At 38.8% G+C, this 22073-nt stretch overlaps 1 protein-coding gene across 8 annotated transcripts in view; it reads right to left on the bottom strand.

Moving 5' to 3' along the window:
* Positions 1–22073, bottom strand: part of Cdc27 (cell division cycle 27) — a 55222-nt gene that overhangs the window by 21164 nt on the left and 11985 nt on the right. For 2 of the 8 annotated variants that reach the window (XM_021631868.2, XM_060386562.1), the window contains exons 1-10: positions 20287–20362; positions 15497–15622; positions 11228–11325; positions 10146–10300; positions 9830–10041; positions 8411–8525; positions 7612–7727; positions 2866–2965; positions 1525–1732; positions 808–980 (exon numbers count right to left, since the gene is read on the bottom strand). In XM_021631868.2, the coding sequence (XP_021487543.1) occupies positions 808–980; positions 1525–1732; positions 2866–2965; positions 7612–7727; positions 8411–8525; positions 9830–10041; positions 10146–10300; positions 11228–11325; positions 15497–15622; positions 20287–20354 (1371 nt within the window). In that variant the 5' untranslated portion in view covers positions 20355–20362. Of the gene's footprint in view, positions 1–807; positions 981–1524; positions 1733–2865; positions 2966–7611; positions 7746–8410; positions 8526–9829; positions 10042–10145; positions 10301–11227; positions 11326–15496; positions 15623–18084; positions 18233–20286; positions 20363–22073 lie in introns of those variants that run through there. The other 6 variants (XM_021631862.2, XM_021631863.2, XM_021631864.2 and 3 more) reach the window with 6 other exon arrangements.

The raw sequence follows: 22073 nt of genomic DNA, 5'->3' as shown, positions 1-22073 counted from the left end.
TTTATTTTTGTATTCAACTGAGTAGAGCACAAATAGTTCACATATAATGTTCTTCACAAATCCCTTTCAAGAAATCCCACTAAATTTAAATTACCTCTTAATACAAGAAATAATTTAACTTATAAACTATTATACTGCCTAGTTTTATACCAACTTGATATAAGCTAGAGTTATGTAAAGGGATGGAACCTCTATTGAGTAAATGCCTTCATAAGATCCCGCTGAAGATCATTTCCTTAAACTGTGTTCTATCTATCTAAAGTTTAGTTACGTGTCAGAAGAGGGCACCAGATCTTATTATAGATGGTTGTGAGCTACCATGTGGGTGCCGGCAAATGAACTCAGGACCTCTGGAAGAGCAGTCAGTGCTCTTAACCTCTGAGCTATCTCTCCAGCCCTGCATTTTCTTAATTAGTGATTGATGGGGAAGAGCCCAGTCCATTGAGCGTGGTGCCATCCCTGGGCTGATGGTCCTGGGCTCTAAGAAAGCAGACGGAGCAAGCCATGAGAAGCAAGGCAGCAAGCGGCACTCTCTATGACTTCTGTATCAGTTCCTGCTTTCAGATCCCTGCCTTGTATGTGTGCTTGCCCTCAGTGCTTTTGATCACGAACTATTATATGGAACTGTGAGCAAGTTGCTTCTGGTCACAATGCTTCATCACAGCAATTGAAACCCAACTAAGACAATTATACACACTATGAAAATTATATGAATATCACATAATAAATATTGAACTTTTTAGATCTAGCCTTGAGCATGAAAGTTAAATGAGTTCTAGAAAGAAGTATATATCTTTATATACTTACCTGCATGTATTCTGAAAGTTCAAAATAAGCTCGTCCAATTTGGCACAATACCCAACCAGTACTGTAGTGGTGAGAAGGTAAGTGGCTCAAAATATTTATAGCTTCTTTGCAGTTGTATGAACACAAAGCTAAATAACCTTTTCCCATTTCACGAAGAAGGCTCATCAAACCTTCTAGGAGAAAACAATACAATTATAAACAAAGGAGAAAAACATGTAACTCTGGTTTTCTAAAAATGCTAACTATAAATTACCCCTTAAAACAACAAAAACAAAAAAAAATCCTCTCCAGTATCTGGGCGGGCAAGATTGTTTGGTGGTTAAAGGTTCTTGTCATCAAGCCTGATGACCTGAATTTGATCCCTGGGGCCCCACATGGTGTGCAGAAAAAAATTGATTCCTGTAAGCTGTCCTTCAAGCTAAACACACACTTAGACACACTCCTCTCTCTAAACAAATGACACAGAAAATGAAATTAAATTAAAAATGTAGGGGCTCAGCAGTTAAGAGCATTCGCACCCAGTTCCCAGTATCTACAGCACAGCTCACAACTATCTATAATTCCAGTTTCACAGGGCTCATGCCCTAATTTGCTTTCTGTGGGCACACACATCCACACAAATTCAAATGTAAAACATAAAAATAAACACTAAGACTTAATCACAGTAAGTGTATAATAAACTAAAGTAGAAAACACAAGGAAGCATGCGCAACAGACCTGCTGCTGCCTTTTGTAGGTTAAATGCCTGGATCTGAGGTGTAATTGTGGATATTTTTCCTTCTGAAATGATAGAAGAGTCCAATTTTGTAATTTCCAGACTATCATTTATGTTGGGTTGAGTTATTCCTCCTTTATTAGTTTTAGTTTTAGTTTTCCTGTTTGGGATTTTAGGTGGAAACTTCATTTTTAACTTTTTGCTATTCTCCTGTAAAAAGGAATAAAATTCCATGCTTGTTATTTTCAATAACACTTTCTACAAGTACTACACATAAAAGAAATGCATAATCCTCATTAGTCTTTTCATTTTCCCTAACAGAAATTTTATAAAAAAACAAGTGTTCTAAAACATTTTTTTGTTTGGTTGTTTTTTGTTTTGAGACAGGGTCTTATGTTGAGCTGGAACTTAATGCAATCCTCCTGTTCTACCCTCCCAAATCCTGGTATTACAGGAGTGAGCCAGCCTGCCAGCATTTCATTTCAAATGCAACAGTAAGTTGCACAATAGTGACTTAGGTCAGTCTGCACTAAGGGCAGATCTTTTCTGAAAGCGCATCACAGTCTCACTTACTATTTAAAAACAAGAGAACGTAACACTAATTATATCGAAGCACTAACTACCATCCACGGCACAAAATCACGAACTGGGATGTGTCAAAGGTAAATTATTCCTAAGGTCAGTAGGCAGAGCAACACACAAAACATCTCCTCATCTTTGCTTTTAACTTTGATGATAGTAACACGACTAAAATTTTCACTCATATCACATAAGAACTACAGATCCCATGGATATTTCCCATTTTTATATGAATTTTTTTGTGCGCGCGCGCGTGTGTATACGTGTATACATGTATGTATACATACATACATACATACATACACACACACACAGCTTTGTGTAATTTTATCAAAGGTATTGTGCAACCAACATTTGTTACAGAATTATTCTTCTAGAACAAAGAAAGCCACTTGTTTACATTTAAATAACTGCACCTTTCCTCCACCCTTATTTCCTGAAAATCCATTGACATTTTTACCATTATTTGGTCATTTCAAGATTGACATATTTACCAACAAACAAGGAAGGAGAGTTGCCAAAATTATAGCTAGTTCTACAAATAAAAAATTATTTGGTTCGGCATGGTGTTGTGCTCTGATAACCCCAGCTCCCTAGAATATAAATAAAGCAGGAGGATGGCCTTTTTCAGTCCAGCCTGAGTTACATCACCAGCCCTCTAAAACAAAATGAAAACAAAAGCCTTTACTGGAGATGGAGTCAGCAATGAACAGAAGGCGCAGCTCAGGAAGAATTACATAAATGTTATACTCAGAAATCTTTACCTTGGTTGTAGAACTGTCACTAGTGAAAAGGCGGGAACTTCTTCGAGGCAATGCGTTTGGGGGAGATGTGATAGTGGGGCTCAATACCTGAGGTGTTGTACTAAAAAAAAAAAAAAAAAAAAAAAAAAAAAGACATTTTAAACATTTACTATTGTCTAATGGCTTAGACCATTAACTATTATTATTATCATCTCAATTGTTTTATTAAAGCATGTATTCATCATAAAAGTATTCTAAAATTGGTCTTTTGGTTAGTTTTTTGGTCTCTATGAAAACTCAGGATTTAAAAACTATCCACAGGCTAGAGGGATTGCTTCCTGATTAAGAGTACTTGATGTTATCCTAGAGGACCAAGCTTTCTTCCTGGTGTGCATGCTCAGTGGCTCACAACTGCCAGTAAGTCTAGTAGATCCAGGTCATGCTACAACCTCTTTTGGCTCAAGCGCACTTACATATAATAAATAGCATGCACATCACACGCTAATGCACCTGCAAAGGCCAGAAGAGGGCATAAAGTTCATCCAAGCTAGTGTTAAGTGCTGTAACAGTCCCTGTGGTAACCACACCCCAGTCCTCTACAAGAGCAGGTAACATTCTTTTTTATTATTTTTTTCACAATCTGTTCCTTATATATTCCAATTGAAGAACCCTCCCTCAACTCCCCTAGTCCTACACTCCCTCCTTCTACCCTTCACCTCTTCTCCTAGTTCACAAAAAGGGGGAGCTCTCCGCTATTGTCATCTGCCCAGAGCTTGTTAAGTCTCATCAGGACTGCTTGGATCCTCTTCCTCCATGGCCTGGCAAGGCTACATCATCAGGGGTAAGTGCAGTCAACTGAGTTCATGATAAGAGGCAGCCCCTGTATAATCTCCCATCATTCAGAGATCCACATGGAAAAAGAGCTGCCAATCAGCCACATCTGAGCAGGGGGTCTAGGTCCTCTCCATGCACGGTACATTAGTCTCTGCAGGACCCCGAGTTCAGATCTTTTAGTTTTGTTGGTGTCCTTGTTGATCTCCTTGTGGGGCTCCTGTCCCCTCCATGTCCCTTTAATCCCACCCCTCTCTTCATAAGTCTCCCAAAGCAGATGCTGAGACTCAGGGCCAAACTTTGAGCAGAGCACAGTGAACATTCTTAACCACTGAGCCATCTCTCCAGCTCCTTAATTCATTTTTAAAACTACAACAACCTTTACCTGGTAGGAGCAACTCTCATTTATATTACAAATAATAAATGTATCTTACCAACATGATTCCTTATAGAAAAGAATTTTGACAAGTGGAAAGGGATAATTTTATAGCATACAGGGAGAACAACTCTAAGAACACTGCTAAGATTGATTTAGACAGAAGACTGTACAAGGATAACACAATTCTCCATGGAGGAAGTAGAAATAGGACAGTTTTCAGGCTAGAATTTAGAAAAAAACTTTTATATATATTTTTGTTAAGGTTTGCTCATTCCAAAGACTCACTTGATACAAGTGGAGATTCCCCTAAAGTCTAAGAAAACAGAAAAAAGTATTTATTTCATATCATGTGATCAGTGTATGAATCTTTAGTTTGTATTTAGTTACCTAGGAGTGTGACAATAAAAAGCACTTTGCATTTATGATTATGTGCCAATCATATTAACATTCTTTTTTAAAAAGATATTTTATGTGTCTGAATGCTTCATTTGCATGTACATATTGCACTATGTACACACCTGGTGCCCACAGAGGTCAGAGAGGTATTGGTTGGTTCCTCTGGTACTCATCAGGAGTGCTGGGAATCAAACCTGGGTCCTCTGGAAGGCCAGCCAGTACACTGAGCCATCTCTCCAGCTCCAACGTTAGAAAACAACAAACAAACACACCCCAAAGTTCCCTGGTATAAACAGAAGCATTATTTTATATTTTTAGATCTGTTAGGGGAGGTTGCTAAAGTGATGTCTCAGAAATAAAAGTCCAATTCAAGGGATCCAATGCCCTCTCCTGGCCTTGTCAGGCACCAGGCATGCATATAGCCACACTGACATACATGCAGGCAAAATCTCCATACACATAAAATAAAATGTTCTGAGAAAAATACCTTGAGAAATTCACAGAAATGAGTTAGAGGATCATTTATGAAGAAAATGATGGAGCTGGCCATTCTGGGAAGATCCTCCCTGTGGCTATGGCTGGGACTTTAAGACAGGTAACAAAATATCTATCCCTTTCCACCTGTTTAAAAGGTGTGCGTGTGCATGAGCCCGTGTGTGCACCCACATACACACCTCTGTGTGTTCTTACTCTCATAGATCAAGTCTCTCACTGAACCCAAAGCTCACTCTTTTACTGGCTGTCTGGCAGTGATCTCTCTGGACCCTCCTGCCTTGACCTTAGTGCAGGGTCACAGGTGTGTCACCATGCCCAGGCTCTCGTGCTCTCATAAGCGAGCACTCATGAGGACAGACTGAGCCATCTCTCCAGTCACTATCTTTGTGGTTGTTATTATTTATTTGGTGTTTCTTTTTTTAATTTATTTTTTACAATTTATTTACTTTTACATCCCAACTGTACCCACCTCCCTTGTATCCTCCCAGTCCCATCCTCCCTCCCTCTTCACCTCCCCTAGTCTTCAGAAATTCATTTGATTTTTTGAGACAGGGTTTCTCTGTGTAGTCCTGGCTGTCCTGGAACTCACTCTGTAGACCAGGCTGGACTCAAACTCAGAGATCTGCCTGCCTCTGCCTCTGAGTACTGGGACTATATTACTCACTGAACCAGAAGTCCACAGTTTTGGGATGGCTGGCAAGTACATATGGACATAACCATCTTTTATGTGGGTGCTGGAAATCGATTTGAACTGCTTCTTCCCTACTCAGCAAAAATTTTTTAAACATGATGATATCTAGGTACAGTGCTACCTTCTTGTTATTCCAGCTACCTGGAAGGCTGAGGTAAGTTAACTGCTTGAGTCTACTGAGGCTAGCCTAGAAAACAGAAAGACTTCAATCTCAAAAAACAAGATGAAACAGCTTTTTTCCTGATATGCAGAAAGGGAAAAATTTCAAACTGGGACACATTACAGACTACAGGAGACGAAGGAAAATGCTACCAGACTGAAGTCTGACTCTTCTAAAAGAACACTAGCAATACCAGACATGCGGCTAAGCTTTTTGTCCTTTTTATAAAAGATGTGACTTTTTAAAGGTTGAACAACAGTGTACTATATAGGAGTTATAATATAATATAATATGGATATAAAACATTGTTGTAAGAATCCCTAAGCATCAAAATGAACTCTTTTAGGGTTTCATATTATACAGAGTGCTCTATTGCCTGAAGGCACATTTCATACATTAAAATACACACTGTAAACCCCAAAGATGCCTCTAAAAAAAAAGCTACTAGGTAATGCTTGGTTGCTAAAACAGCAATGCTCAATTTGGCTTCTCAAAAGATATCAGTCTTAATTAATGCCTAGAAGCCCTGATTATGTTTATCTGGAAAATGGAGTCTTTGCGATGTAATCAAATTAAGATGAGATCATGAAGGTGGGTACGAATCCAGTATGATTTGTCTCTTTATAGGAGGGAAATCTAGGTACACAGACTTAGTCTTGTCAAGACTAAGGTAGACACTGACTTATGTTGTGACAATCTAAGGAAGGTCTAAGCAAGAGCTCCTCCTCTATAGTTTTTGGAGGAGAAATGCTCCTGACAACACCCTGGTTTCAAACTTAAATGGTTTAAAACTAGGAAAGATTGTTAGCAACGTGGAATACAGTTTGTATTCCAGTGAGATCCAGTTTGTGAAATAGATTGAGTAACACTTAGCCAAAATGCTTGAGATGAGAAGGACTTCACATTTTAGTTCTTTTGGGTTTTGTACTATGTGTATAAAAACCCTTAGTAGTTATGTACTCCTAATCCAAAAAGTTAACATCTGAATTGCTCCAAAATCTGAAGCCTTTTATATAATATTGACGTTTAAGGTCTTTTAATCTAGAGAAGTGGTATGCTCAGTCTGTACTTCATTACTTGTAACCGTAGAAAGTAAACCTTGCTAGCATTCAGGAGGCCAAGACAGATTTGCTGTCAGTTCAAAGCTAGAATGGGCTTCATTGTGACTTTCTGACCACTCAGGGTTATGTATTCAAAAAGGAAAAAGAAGAGTAAGAATAAGCAGCAGCAGCAGCCAATAACAACTGTCTGCCTTGCAAAACTAACCCCCCGCCCCAGGGCACTGTCTGCAGCTGCTCCTGACTAGGCTCACCACCCAGCATCACAGGTATACTGATTCCTTTTAGATAGTCAAGACTGTGGCAGCTTTAAGGTTTCTTTATCTGAAGTTTAATGTTATGACCTGTGTACAGAAATAAATAATGGGTGAAAAGAGAATGAAGTCTGTATTTGCTATGTATGCTGGCACACACTTAATCCCAGAACTTGGGAGGCAGAAAGGTAGCCATATCTCAGCTTGTGCTCCAGGACAGCCAAAAACTACATAATATAGACTCTACCTCAAAAGCAAAACAAGACAGCCATGGGAGTGCATGCCTTTAAATCCAGCACTAGGGAGGTAGAGGCAGGCTTGAGTTTGAGGCCAGTCTGGTCTACAGAGTGAGTTCCAGGATAGTCAGGGCTACTACAGAAAAAGCATGTCTTGAAAAACCAAAAATAAATAAAGACAAAACAAACAAACAAACAAACAAGTACAAAAGAAAATCTGCACTTGCTCCACAAAGGAGCATATACCTTACTTTGAAGAATAAGTACCTTGTTTGTGGGCCAGAGCTTTGTGTTTGTGCGACAAGAACTGGAGTGACCTCTCGACTATTTCCACTCTGTGAGAAGACAGACTTTGTTCCAGTTTGGCCCATTCTGGCAACAGACTGTAAAACACAAAAAGTCTAAGGTTTGTGATTACAGATTGCACTGTAAGTGATAAAAGACACTATGATGCTCTCTTCTACACTTTCTAAATGAAAATAGCTCAGAATATATAATGTCACCTTAAAACAATCATTACTATCACTGCATTGTGTTAAAAAAGCTTAAGACAGCTACTGGTCTCAATATTTGTGAACTAATTCGCTATAATTAAAGCAAGGTTTTATACTAGTCCTTTTGCACTTAGTAAAAAAAAACAGTTAAATAGAAGTCTGAGGAGATTAAAAAAAAATCACCTGGTCCCTACCTAAATTCTAAAGATATTGCTCTTTTTGTATCACTGTTTCTTTCTAGTTTTTCAAATGTTTCATTTATTGATTTCTGCTTGCCTGGAAGGAGAATAAAAAAAAAATCTGTCCCTTCTGATGTAAATGTTCAACGTGACAGAAACAATCTTAGTTTAGGTTATGGAAGTTTATTCAGCTAGATATTGAATTGAACTACACGTGTGAAAAGACAACAGCTATGTGTCTGACATAACTGGTAGGCTATGACAATGACATTCTTTCATTAAGTCTAAGAAAAAAGTATACAAAGTTGGATTCTCTCTGAAATTACCTTTATAGATTGGAATTTTAAATGTTTCTTTAACCAACACCCTAATTATATTTTACATAGAAAATACCTTTTTTGTAGGGGCTCCGGTGGATGGCACGTCAATTACAGAAGGTGTATTAGTGTAGTTTTGTAAATAGGATCCATCTCCAGGACTTGGGGTTTCTAATGGCAAAATCCCAAAACTGAGAAGAGGTTGAAATCAAGGTGTCAAAAAGTCATCAAGGCATATATAAAGCAGCAGTATACTTAAATTAGAAGGTCTAAAAGGAAGAGAATGGCAAATCAGTCTTAAGGGCAAAGAGGACCTGAGGGGCAGATTTAAAAATGATCTGTGAATGTAGAGTACGCCACCCACCAGAACTAAAGAAAAAAGGACAAGGAACTACAGTGAACAATAGCCGCTGATCTTACAAGTGGACTGGCTTTTTAAATCTAAGAGCCACATAATGAAAATAAATTCCAGTTTGTGGAACATGGAGACAACGGCCCAGAGATTACTGGTAATTACTTAATAATTATCGATACACTTATCCACTATAGTTATCCTCTCTGCAGGTGCCCTAATCAATTTCCTGGTCATTCTGTTTTTAATAGGGTTCCTGACATTGAGATCCATTCATGAGTCTATTTTTTCATGAATTTTGTTTGATAGTTCTGAACATGTATCCTTTGTGATGGGTTATTATATACATATATATTATACACTTTAAATAATTTTGACAACATATTTTAAAATAATAAATGTCAATTCTTCCTCCATGTTTCTGAAAAGAGAAGGATAATAATGCTATAACTAGTCAGGCACAGTGGCACATGCCTGTAATCCCAGGACTCAGGAGGCAGAGGCAGGTGGATCTCTAAAAGTTTGAGGCCAATCTGGTCTACAAAGTGAGTCCAGGACAGCCAAGGCTACACAGAGATACCCTGTCTCGGGGGGAGGGGAGGGGAAGCCATAACTATGCTATAAGTATACATCTGGGGGGTTTCACTGCTATCTGGAGGTGCACAGCCATAACGATAGTATCTTTTAATACATATACCATTGAGAAATCCTGACAAAGTTTTAATATTTTTCCTCCACTTTCTTTTCTTTTGAGAAAGAACATCAATATCCTAGCCCTCAAATCTCTAACGTATAGCTAAGGCTAACCCTGAATTTCTGGTCTTCCTGCTTCTACCTCCCAAGCACTACAATTACATGCATGTGAAATCTTGCCCAGGTTACAGAGAGCTGAGAGTCAAGCCCAGAGCTCTGTACATGAGACGCAGGCACTCGACCAACAGAGCTACATTCTTAGCCCTTTGATATTTAATTCAAGTATGTTATAGATGCGCTGTGTTTCTTTCACTTCATTTTCTGAAAACAGAGTGCCACTCTGACACTGATTTGGAAAAACGCTGTTTATATTAACTTACATTACTAATACTACGATTCACCAAAGATCATTTATATTAAGACATTTTAAAAATATCTTGTGTAACTTACCTTGGGGTTAATGGGCTAAGAGCAGTTGGTCCTCCTAATAAACTTCGACCAGTTTTTGGTTTATTTTGAACCTGTTTAGATAATATAGAAGAACCCGTTCCGAGAGGGATGTTATCTGGTGAAATTACAGCTGAATCAATGTAAGACATGGAGGAATCTGTATTCAAGGAGTACTTTGAATTGGAAGATTCTAAGTTCAATCTGTTTAATTCCTGAAACAGAAATTTTCCATTATGTCATTTATGATACACTGTTTAGTTCCAATCCTTCTTTTCGGGTTTTAGAACACTTTGAACATTAGAAGAAACACACTTACAATTGTATCCTGGGGTGTTTCTGTAAGAACTGTCTCAGGCTGTCTGTGAGATAAACTGTGATTAGATAGTAGAGTTGTACAAGTGTTGGGCAGACAGCTGCTAAAATTCTGTATAGACGTTAATTTAAATGTTTGGTCTGGATCTGGCTTTTCACCTGTGAAGACCAAAAGACAAAACAAAACAACACTTGCCTCTGAAGGATAATCTCTTTTCAAGGATGCATAATTAAGTGGAAATACAGCCTTAAGAGTTTCAAGTCTCCTGTCCATTTATGTTAATCAATCTTACCTCCCCAAAGCCTAATCATTAATTTGTTGTAGAAGTCAGCCCTTACATTTTGAAATTTCCAAGTTAGTAAATATGGAAAATAAACTTTTAAATATCTTAAATCAGAGCCAGCAGGAAGGCTCAGTAGGTAAAGCTGTCTGCTGTGCAACCTGAAAACCTGAGTTCAGTCCCTGAGACACATATGATGGACTGGAAGACCTGGCCCCTGAAAGCTGTGTTATGTGACATATGTATGCCAATTCTCTTACACACACTTGCGCGTACACACACGCACAGACACAGAAATTCTGTTAATTTTTTTCTTCTACAGAAAGTGATTTCAGCTAGTGCTATATTCACAGTATTCATTCTGAAGGACATGTTTAATATATTTAAGGTACACTGGTAAATGTAAGAGAAATTAGTGAATTTAATCCTCGGGGTATAAAAAGACACATTATGACATGATTCTAAGGAGGGTCTGCTTTTTGAGACGGGGTCTCCTGCAAGCTAGGCTGTTCTCACAATGTAGCTGAAGCTGACAGTAAACTTAAGAGGGAGAGGCAGAGGCAGGCAGATCTCTTTAGCTGTGGGTCAGCCTGGTCTACAGCATGAGTCCAGGAAAGGCTGCACAAAAGAAACCCTGTCTTGAAAATACTAACAAACAAAACAGAGAGAAGAAGAGACAGAGAAAGGAGGAGAGAGAAGGAGGGAAAAGAGGAGGGAGGGAGAGAGAGGGAGAAGGGGAGAGACAGATAGAAAAAAGAAGGAAAGAGGAATCTTTACCTCACCCCCTTCACCTCCATGAGCTTACCTATTTCACATAATGATTCAAAGGGAGACCAGAGAAAAGGATTTAAACTAAGGCTCTTTTGGTAACATTCTGATCCTTTGGCAAGCCGATCTGTCTTGCTGTGGAGAGAAACCATGGATTAAACAAACTATAAACCCCAAAGCTTTTCTTATAATTTTTGATATAAAAATCAGGTAAATTTTATATAAATTCTTACAGTACCTTTTTTTTTTGGGGGAGGGGAGGCAGGGCTTCTCTGTGTAGACCAGGCTTGCCTCGAACTCACAGAGATCCACCTGCCTCTGCCTCCCTGAGTGCTGGGATTATAGGGTTGTGCCACCATGCCTGGCCATTACAGTACTCTTTGATGCTTCCTTAAATTCTTAATTTCTTTTGCTCTCTGAGATAGTATTATATAACTCCAACTAGCTGCAAACTCAATCCTCCTGCCTCAGATTCCTAACCAAGTGCTAATGTTACAAGGGTGCACCATCATGCTCAGTTCTCATTGTATTCTTAGGTATTTAATTTCCTAGCAAATAAAAAACAAGACACAGGGTGGTAGAACATACATGTATATGCCATTAATACCATCATTTCAGAGGCAGATAGGAGGATCTTTTTTGAGTTCAAGGCCAGCTTGGTCTACTAATGAATTCCAGACCTGCTAAGGGCTACACAGTGATTGACACAGGTATAGAAGACATAAAATGCTTCAACTGTATTTCTACTAGTTTATGTAACACTGCAGTGGTGGTTCTGAAAGCAACACCTTACATGCTTTGAATGCTAGTATTTAAATGGTCAGATTTTGTTTTTAGACAAAGAGATGATTCTTTTTTAAAAAATATTTATTAATTATGTATATAGTATTCTGTCTGCTCGCACACCTGCACGCCAGAAGAGGGCACCAGATCTCACTATAGATGGTTGTGAGAACCATGCAGTTGCTGGGAATTGAACTCAGGATCTCTGGAAGAGCAGCCAGTGCTCTTAACCCCTGAGCCATCTTCTCCAGCCCCAAGATGATTCTTTTAATGAAGAGGGAAGCTGATTCTTCTTTCTAACTAGATATAGAAAGGACTAGATTTTGAATCTAGATAATATCAAGTCCATCCTCTATCCCTGGAACCTATTATACTTTTACCACTCTGGGAAATACCAGAATGTCCCTATTCCATCTTAACCTTTTCAATTAGAAAAAAGAAAAAGTCAGAAGTTATTAAGATTGTCTTCAGGGCTGGAGAGATTGCTCAGTGATTAAGGGCACTTGACTGCTCTTCCAGAAGACCCAAGTTCAAATCCCAGTACCCCCATGGAAGCTCACAACTGTAACTTCAAGATTTGACACTCACATACACAAAGGTTAAAAAAAATTCTCTTCAGCTTAAAAAACAAAAGAAACAAAATACAAAAGCAAAATAACCCAGCTGGTCTGAAGTTCCTTGGAAAACGGTATTCACATTATAATTCACAACTACCAAAATTATAGTGATGAAGTAGTAACAAAAGTATTTTATGCTTGGAGGCACCTCAAGAGGAGGAACCTTATTTAAGGGGTGCTGATATTGTCAGTGTAACCTCAGAAAGCATAAAGAACTGTTTGCAGAACTAACAGTCTCACTTCCACGTTTCTAAGTGAGCACATAACAAAGTAAATATAAGAAGGACCCAGCACCAAGAAAAGAAAGTGTTGTCCACATAAAAAAATAAAGAGGAGGAATAGAAGGCAGAAAACCCATACCTAAGACTATCCAGATGAAATTAAAGAACTGTTGAAAAAAATGACTTAATCACCTATCAGAGAATACAGAAGTAACTTAAGAATAGAAAATGAAGAACAGGCATAAAGGCCATTCCCAAAAGCAATGAAGTTATAAGCAGCAAATCAATCCATGGATATCACTTAATTACTTAACATTAACCCAAGGTTAAGAAAAACACAGGGGCTGTGGACATGGCTCAGAGCATAAGAATGCTCGCTAAACAAGCATAAGGACCTGAGTTCAAATCCTCAGCACTTACGTAAAAAAGCTGGGTATGACCACAAATTAGTCTGTAACCTCAGTGCCATGGGAGGTACAGAGAGAAGGATGCATACAGTCTGGTAACTGCCAGGCTGAGTGTTAGAAAAAGATAGAGACAAAGACAGAGAGACAGACGAGACAGAGACAGAAGTAGACACCAACCCTGATTTAAAAAAAAAAAAAAAAGGTAGAGTGATGTAGGATAACCTAATGTCCTTCTCTGGCCTTAGTGCATACAAAATAAAACAATTTAAAACAATGTGAAAACAGCTGGGTACGGTGGTGCATGGCTGTAATCCCAGCTCTCAGGGAGGCAGAGGCAAGTGGATCTCTGCGAGTTTGAGGACAGCCTGGTGTACTAAGTGAGTATAGGACAGCCAAGGCTACACAGAGCAACCCTGTCTCAAAACAAACAAAAAGTTAAAAAAAATCTAGAGAAATCTTAATGTCTGAGAAATCTTAATGTCCTACATTTGCTTTTGGCAATTCCAAAATATGAATATTTTTCTATCTTACCTAATCATACTTTAAAAGAACTTCTACATTTTTCCTTAAGATTTTTACTTCTTTCAACCGCCCCCCCCACCATTCCCTGTAAATCACTTATTGCCCTTAAACATCCACTTTCTTTGAGAAGTCACCTTATAGAAAAGAAATGACTATATTTTGCTACCAAACCTCTTCTAGGTACCCAAGGCTTGTCACACTGTGCTGGGAAAGGGCTCTGCCACCGAGCCTTTTATTCTTAACCAAATAAAACTAGTATTCTCTCACTAGAACAAAATATTGTCCAAATTTTATCACAATACCTTTTTGCAATAGCAAAAACTTTCATCTACTGTTTCTTCCTTCTCCATCACAAAACAAGGTGGGGACTATGAGTTATTTCCTTTACTATTCCAAGGATCAAGAACCTATTGTGCTTAGCTCTAATGGGAGAAGGACCTCAAACATTCCTTGAATGGATGACAAAAATAATCATAGTTGTATGGTAATACCCAACTCTTTTTTTTTTTTTTTTTTGGAGACAGGGTTTCACTGTATAGCCCTGGCTGACCTAAAACTTGCAGCCAAGGGTAGCCTCACACTCACAGAGATGCACCTGTCTCTGCCTCCCCAAGTGCTGAGATTATGACATCGTACCTAGCTTTGTTTTTTTAAGCAGTTCTTATTCTTTCTTGTCTTTTCTTTTTTTGAGAAAAGTAGGCTTTATTTACTCTCATAATGTATAAGAGATGGCACTTATTACATGCAAAAAAATCCTCACGAACAGTTTTGAATGTTTTCGATTATTCTATTCAACCTCAAAAGTATTTTTTAAAAAATGAATGAAACCCATGTATTATTACATAAAGATAATTCTGAGTTCATGCATGTTACAAATTTTTATTACACACTTCAAAGGTTACTATATATTGAAAAAAATACTTAATCTGCAATACTGAAATCTGACTTCAAGCCTGTAAGGAGCAGCAGTGACACTTAATAGTAAAGAAAACAAACTGTTCTCTCTCTTCAGTGAGTCACGGATCTACTCTCTTCACAGGAGCCTGTTACAGGGTAAAATAAAATCAACATCTCTACTATTTAACAGATGGATCATGGGCACGATACCAAAGGTTAGGAACTAGAAAGCCAACTTGCACCTGTAGACTCACCCACACAGGCCGTGCACAATACGGAGCACACATACACAGCAGACTGTTCTGCTAGTCTGAGTCACTGCTCTTTTTTTTAAATTAACTTAATCTCTTTACAGCTTGATCCCAGGACCCTCGCTCCTCTTCTCCTAGTCCCGCCCTCACGTAGCCCTTCTCCCATTCCCTCATCTCCTTTTTCTCAGAGAGGGGGAAACCACCAAAGGGTACCAACCCACGCAGGCACTTCAAGTCACAGCAGGACTGAGCACAACTTCTCCCACCAGGGCCTGACAAGGCAGTGCAGGTAGTGGGAAGGACCCAGTGGCAGCAACAGAGTTGGACAGCCCTTACTCGGGTGATTAGAGGACTCACATGACGACCGTGCTGTACATCTCCTACATGTGTACTGGGTCTAGGTCCAGCCCACACACGTTCTTTGGTTGGTGGTTCAGTTTCTGTCAGCCCCCACGGGCCTGTTTTTTCTTTTTACTTTTTTTTGGCTTTTCAAGACAAGGTTTCTCTGTGTAGCCCTGGCTGTCCTCGAACTCACAGAGATCCACTTGCTTCTGCTTCCCAAGTGCTGGTGTACACCGCCACCTGGCTTCTGATTCATTCTTACTTACCAATATACATGTCCCAACAATGAAAGAGTAAAGCAAGCTGAATCACCAAACTCGGTGACAATATCATCATGGCTTTTTTGCTTATTAAACACTCCACCAGATAAGATTTGTTCCCCTTCTGCAAGCCTTTAAAATATAAAATATTTTAATGTCAATAAAAATAGCACTTCATGAAAACATCTTTCATTATCATTGTGAGTCTAATGACAGATACAGTGAAAAGTTAGTGGTATTTTTAGAATAGCAGCAATCATATACTCAGACTCATCAGGAAGCTAAAGATTTATGACCTTAAATTTTCAGTCCTGCCTTTAAAATCAGAACTCATTAAAATTTAATTTTAGCAGCTGAAGAGATGGCTCAGTGGTTAAGAGCATTAACTGCTCTTCCAGAGGTCCTGGGTTCAATTCCTAGCAACCACATGGTGGCTCACAACCATCTTATACTGGCATCTGATGCTCTCTTCTGGCCTGTACATACAGCTAGAGGACTCAAATAAATAAATCTTTAAAAAATATAAAAAAATAAAATGAATGATTTAAAAAAATTAATTTCTATATGGACAGATCTAGTCTGAGCAGCATATTTATTATTCATGCTAAAAGAAACAGATGGTCATTTTATTTCAGGGGAATATGAATGACTTTACAAACAAGTGTGATTGCTCTTTATTTTGTAATTCCTTGAAACAGAAATGTGTGTGCAAAACCCAACATTTCTTAGTTCAAACTGTATACTTACAACCCAGGATCATTTTAAGTATTTTTATAAAATTTAAATTGTATTATTTTTTGTGTGTTTATGTGCGCTACAAGCCTGTGTGTGAAGGTCAGTAACAACTTGTAGCGACAGGTGCTTTTCTCACCCAGGTGGATCCTGGGGGTCGGCTTGCTGACATGCCAAGTCATCACACAAGCACCATTTACAATGAAATGTGAGTATGACTTGATGTATTTTTGTCAATTATATTTTTTTCATAAGAAAAAGAAAAGTTATTGAAATGAAAAGAACTGTGTGATTTCACTACTTTAAGCACAGCAGAGTTTGCAGTGGTTTCATGTTTGAAATGCCTGATTAAAACAACTACAATCATGTAGAAATACATTTTATATACTTAAAAAAATTATGTATATAGATGTTTTAGCTGCATGTATGTTGTGTATCATGTTAATGTGTATGTGTGTGTGTGGAACTGGAGTTACAGATGGTGTATATGCTAGTAACTAAACCCAGGTCCTTAAAAAGAACAGCCAGTACTTTTAACTGTGAGAGCAATCTCTCTCTACCTCTCATACACACACACATAGCTATATACATACACACACATACGTATATGCATGTACATACAGAGATAGAGACAGAGCCCAACTGGCCTAGAACTTGCTACATAGACCAGGCTGGCCTCAAATTCAAGAGATCTACCTGCCTCTACCTCCTGAGTGCTGGGATGAAAGGTGTGCATTAGCACACCAGGCTTTTTAAAACTGTGAGTAAATAAACCTCATTAATAGGCCGAACAACAATTCTACGTTAAAACAGATGAATTGAAAAAAATATTAAGCCAGGTGCGGCGGCGTATGCCTCTACTCCCAGCACTCTGGGAGGGAGAGGCAGGTACATCTGTGAGTTTGAGGCCAGTCTGATCTACAGAGTGAGTTCCAGGACAGCCAAGGCTACATAAAGAAACCCTGTCTACAAAAACAAAACAAAATCACCTATGCGGGACTTTTACAAATATCTGTTTACACACTTTTACCAATAGTTCATCTCCTATAGAACAGAATTTAAATTGTAGTTCCAGTTGTCACTGGTTTGGAATACGGACAGATGACTTAGTTTACTACGGTGAAACTCTGGCGTGTCCCTTACTTCAAGTGGTAGGGATGAGCACTAGTTTTCAAATGATCTCAAAAAGAGACTAGATATATCACCTAGACACATTATTCTTCTGAACTGCTATGTTTCTAGGTTTACTTATATTGCCTATCAATGAAAGCAAGAGGAAATGAGACTGAGGATCATTTTGGAAGCCAATTAGTTACAACTTAAACTTCTCTCTCTCTCTGGTTTTTTGAGACGGAGTTTCTCTGTGTAGCCTTGGCTGCCCTGGACTCTGTAGCCCAGGCTGGCCTCGACCTTACGGAGATCTGCCTTCCTCTGCCTCCCCGAGAGCTGGGATTACAGGCATGTGCCACCACGCCAGGCTTTAAACCTCTCTTAAATTGCATCATTTCAGGACTTAGCTACCTTGCTCAGTTGGTTTTGTTTGGCAATCCCAGAAACTGAAGCCAAAGCCACACACACATGCTAGGCAAGTACTTTCTCACTGTGCCACAGCCTGGTGTAGGTAAAAGTGCTTGTCCAGCATGGAGACCAGTGTTAACTCTCCAGCACACAAAAAGAACTGCTTGTTATTTATCATCATTATAATGAAATCTCTCCATGACCAAATTAATGCCATGAGCAATGGTGCAAACATTTCAACTCCAGAGAGGAAAGGAAGCCAAGAGTTTACTCTATTAGAAGAATTTTATCCAAAATTCAATGGGAGTGTAACAGAACTAGGTAAAGAAGACTTTAATACTTACTTGCTAAGGTCAACACAACATTTTGCAAGCAGGTATTTACACTGTGGGGTGGTACAACTGTGTCCTTTCAAGAGTCTATATGCTTTATATGCCTTTCCTGAGCGGTAGTAGCAGGTTGCCAGTAAAAACAAGGCTTCTTCTGAATGTACTAAGACATGAAAAGTAAAAAAGAAAGATACATTAGCTACTATTCAGTTTGTCAATAAATATGCTTAGCAACAAAAAGTTAAGCATGTCATTTAATTCAAAACAATCATTAATTCAAATCTGAACTATGGAGAAACCAAGCCTTGATAGAAAAGGTAAAGCTGGTGGCCCACATTTGTAATCTCAGTGCTCAGTGGGTTGAAAAGAAAAAAAAAAAAAAAAAAAAGCCAGCTTGCCAGTTTCTGATCCAAGGTAGTAATACAATTAAGATAATTGTAATTCTGTAAATACATAAGAAATACAAATACACCCACAAAAACACATTTCTGTTATACTGATTCCCAGGAAAGCATGGTATTTTGGGCAGAATTTTTTTTTTTTTTTTAAATAGACCTCTTGGGAAGATAGAAGTTTAAATTTTACTAGAAAGAAAAAATAAATTTATTACTAGGGTGAAAAATCTTTCTACATTAAAAAAGACAGATTAAAGCTGGGCAGTGGTGGTATACACCTCTAATCCTTGCGCTCAGGAGGCAGAGGCAAGCAGATCTCTGGGAGTTTGAGGCTAGCTGGACTACAGAGTGAGTTCCAGGACAACCAGGGCTACACAGAGATATCCTGTCTCAAAAAATCAAAACTGAAAAAAAAAAAAAAGATTAAAAATCCATTGTTCTCAGACACGAAATACTAAGTTATATTCATGACAAAACAAAAGTTTATAGGGTCTGGGAGATGGCTCAGTTGATACTGATGCTTGCTGCTAAGCCTGAGGACCTGAACTAAATCTCTGGAACCCACATGAAGAAAAATACCCTTTTCAAAGTTATTTTCTGACTTCTATACAGGTCCTAGCATATGGCCAATCCATTAAAAAAAAAAAAAAAGTATATTTTCTGAGATAAAAAACAAAACAGACAGGCTTGGTGGCTCATGTCCATAATCCCAGAACTTGGGAGACTGAGGAAGGACAGCCGAGAGTTTAAAGCCAGCTTAGGATGCAGAATGAGAACTTTCCCCCAAACAAAACAAAATAACTTGGAGATAGATAACTCAAGTCAGTAAAGTGCTTGCCTGGAAGTACCAGGATCCAAGTTCAACTCTTAGACCCTATGAAAAAGCTGGCATTGTCTTATAATAATCCAGCACTGATGAAGTAGAGGGAGGAAAATTCTGAGGCTAGACAACCTAGCCTACCTGACAAGTTTTACTCCAGTGACAAACTGCCTCAAAAATAAATAAATAAATAAATAATAAAAAGGTAAAAGGTGAAAGAAAAAGCAGCCAGGGTTGGACCATGGCTTCAGCCACACCCAAACACAAACAGACAAGACAGAAAGGAGGTGGAGAGATGGCCGAGCATTGGAGTCCAGTTTCTAGACAGACAGACGTTTGGGAAGGCTCACAACTCTAACTCTAACACTATTTCAACAGGTTCACTTACCTGCAGTAGAAGTTTTGGCGTCTTTGAAAACTCAGCCATGTAAATATGTTTTTGTTTCAATCCTAGGTGTGGGAGATGGGGCTGATTCAGACTGTCCACAGCAGCAGGTTGTTTGCTGCTATTTGGGCTCTGAGAGATGCCTTTGCTAGCTGCACATAGCTTAACTCTGAGAGGGAATAAACCCCAGAGGCAAAAGAGAGAGGGGCATTCTGAGAAAGAAGGATGCTGCTCCTTGTGCTGTTGCTGGTTCATCCTTCTGCTCTGTCTGCTGGACTGCTCGATACCCTGACGACCCTGAACAGTCAGAAGTAGTAAAGAGACCTACGGCCCCTCTCCTAACTCACCTCTTTCTCTCCTACCTAGTGTGTGTGTGTGTGGGGGGGGGCTGAAAGGTATTAGTGTGAATAAGGGTTGGAAGGGAAGTAGAGGCATAAAGAACCCAAATAAAGTAGATAAAAAAATACACATAACTCTTACATATATACACATAATTAAAAAATGAAAAAAAAATGAAGACAAACAGTATGAAAAAGAACCTTGTTAGTCATAAAAAGTGATGGAATTCCCTATATTTTGTTCATTTCTGGTTCTATACAAATGAACAGATCACAAACCTTCTGCATACAGTCGTTCTGCGAGGAAAACTGCGTCTCGGTAAGCATAGTGGTTTAGTGCTTGCCATATAGCAGCCTGTAAGTGCAGAGGAAAAGGCACATAAATACACACAAGTTTCAAAGTAGCTTCTGGCAGTCCTGAACATAATATTCAAGTTATTATCTGTAATTTACTTATCTGTATTTTTCTTACTTTTTAAAAATGTTTGTATGTGCACGTGTAGATAGCTGGCAGACGTGTGTGGCATGGTGCAGAAATGACGTCAAAAGATAACCTCTCTCCTAACACGGTAGGGATCAAACTCAGGTCACTGGGCTTGGCAGCAAGTTTCTTAACTTGCTGAGGCATCTCGCCAGCTCTGGTTATTTTTCTATCTATCTATCTATCTATCTATCTATCTATCTATCTATCTATCTATCTATCTAATGAATGTACAGACACTTACAGAGAGGCCGGGGATGGGGCAGATTCCTTGGAGGTGGTTATAAGAGTCCTGATGCAGGTGCTGGGAACAAATTTTGGGTTCTCTATGAGAAAAGACAGTGTCTTACCAAGTGAGCCATCTTTCCAGCCCAATATCACTAATTTAAGTGATAAAACTGCAATAGCCAGAGTAAATTTCAGTGTGCCAGATAATGCTTCTCATTAATATATCTGCATTTACTCTCAGAACCTTCACACAAACCTCTAATCTTCTATTTTTTCTATATATCCTTTTTCTTTACCAATAACTTGCTCATGCTAAAAAACCTAGTTTAAAATAACAATCCATAGACTTCCTAGCCCCCTCTTTCTTCTACTCCCCACACTCCTTTTTTTGAGACAGATTTTAAGTTTTTACTAAGCTGTTTAAAAAAAGGGGGTTCTAATTTTCTTTTCTTTCTTGTTTTAAGTCAGGGTTTCTCTGTGTAGCCTTGGTGTCCTAAACTTGCTTTGCAGACCAGGCTGGCCTCAAACTCACAGTGATCTTCCTGCCTCAGTTTCCCAGAGTGCTGGGATTACAGATATGCACCACGGCACCTGGCTCTAATTAAAAAAAAAAAAAACAAAAACCAGGGAGCTGGGAAGACAGTGAGTTCCAAGCCAGACAGAGTCTCTCTGTATGTGTGTAAATGGTTGAATAGATGATATATTTCTCTGCCAGCAATAAAATATAATTATTAAAAAACACTTCCATACAAATCAATTCAATAATGCTCAATCTCATGGAAAGGAATATTTTCAGTACTGAATATCACACCACACTAAAGAGACTCATTAGGGCCAGAGAGGGAATAAAGACGAGATGAGCAAAGATTTGTAAGTCTACTAAACAAAAACAGGCCCCGTAAGAAGGCCTGTTGGATGACTCTAGGATTCTGCCATAATAAAGCCATTTTAAAAGTACCAAGTACGAGCTGTGCAGGAAAATCTAACCCCTCACAGAATGTTCCACCATATCTGCTGTTAATTTATCCACATGTCATTGGCCACAGACTCTACTCCTTATAGCACTGTAGAAGAGATCAACAGCTTATGAGCACAACAGTAATGTTATGCGCAATTTGTGTTTCAGATTCTAGCAAGACTTAACTATCGCTCATCTCTACCCCACTCTTCTTTCTCCCTCCCCCTCTTTTGAGACAAGGTCTCACATTGTCCTGCCTGGTCTGAGCTCACTATACAGACCAGACTGGTCTCAACCTCAAGAGCACAACCTACCTCTGCCTGGGATTAAAGGTGTGCATTTGCCAAGTGAACCATTTTTCCAGCCCAGAATTACTAATTTAAGTGATAAAACTGTAAC

The sequence above is a fragment of the Meriones unguiculatus genome, chromosome 7, assembly GCF_030254825.1.
Source record: "Meriones unguiculatus strain TT.TT164.6M chromosome 7, Bangor_MerUng_6.1, whole genome shotgun sequence".
Classification (NCBI taxonomy): domain Eukaryota; kingdom Metazoa; phylum Chordata; class Mammalia; order Rodentia; family Muridae; genus Meriones; species Meriones unguiculatus.
This window is presented reverse-complemented; position numbering and strand designations above follow the sequence as displayed.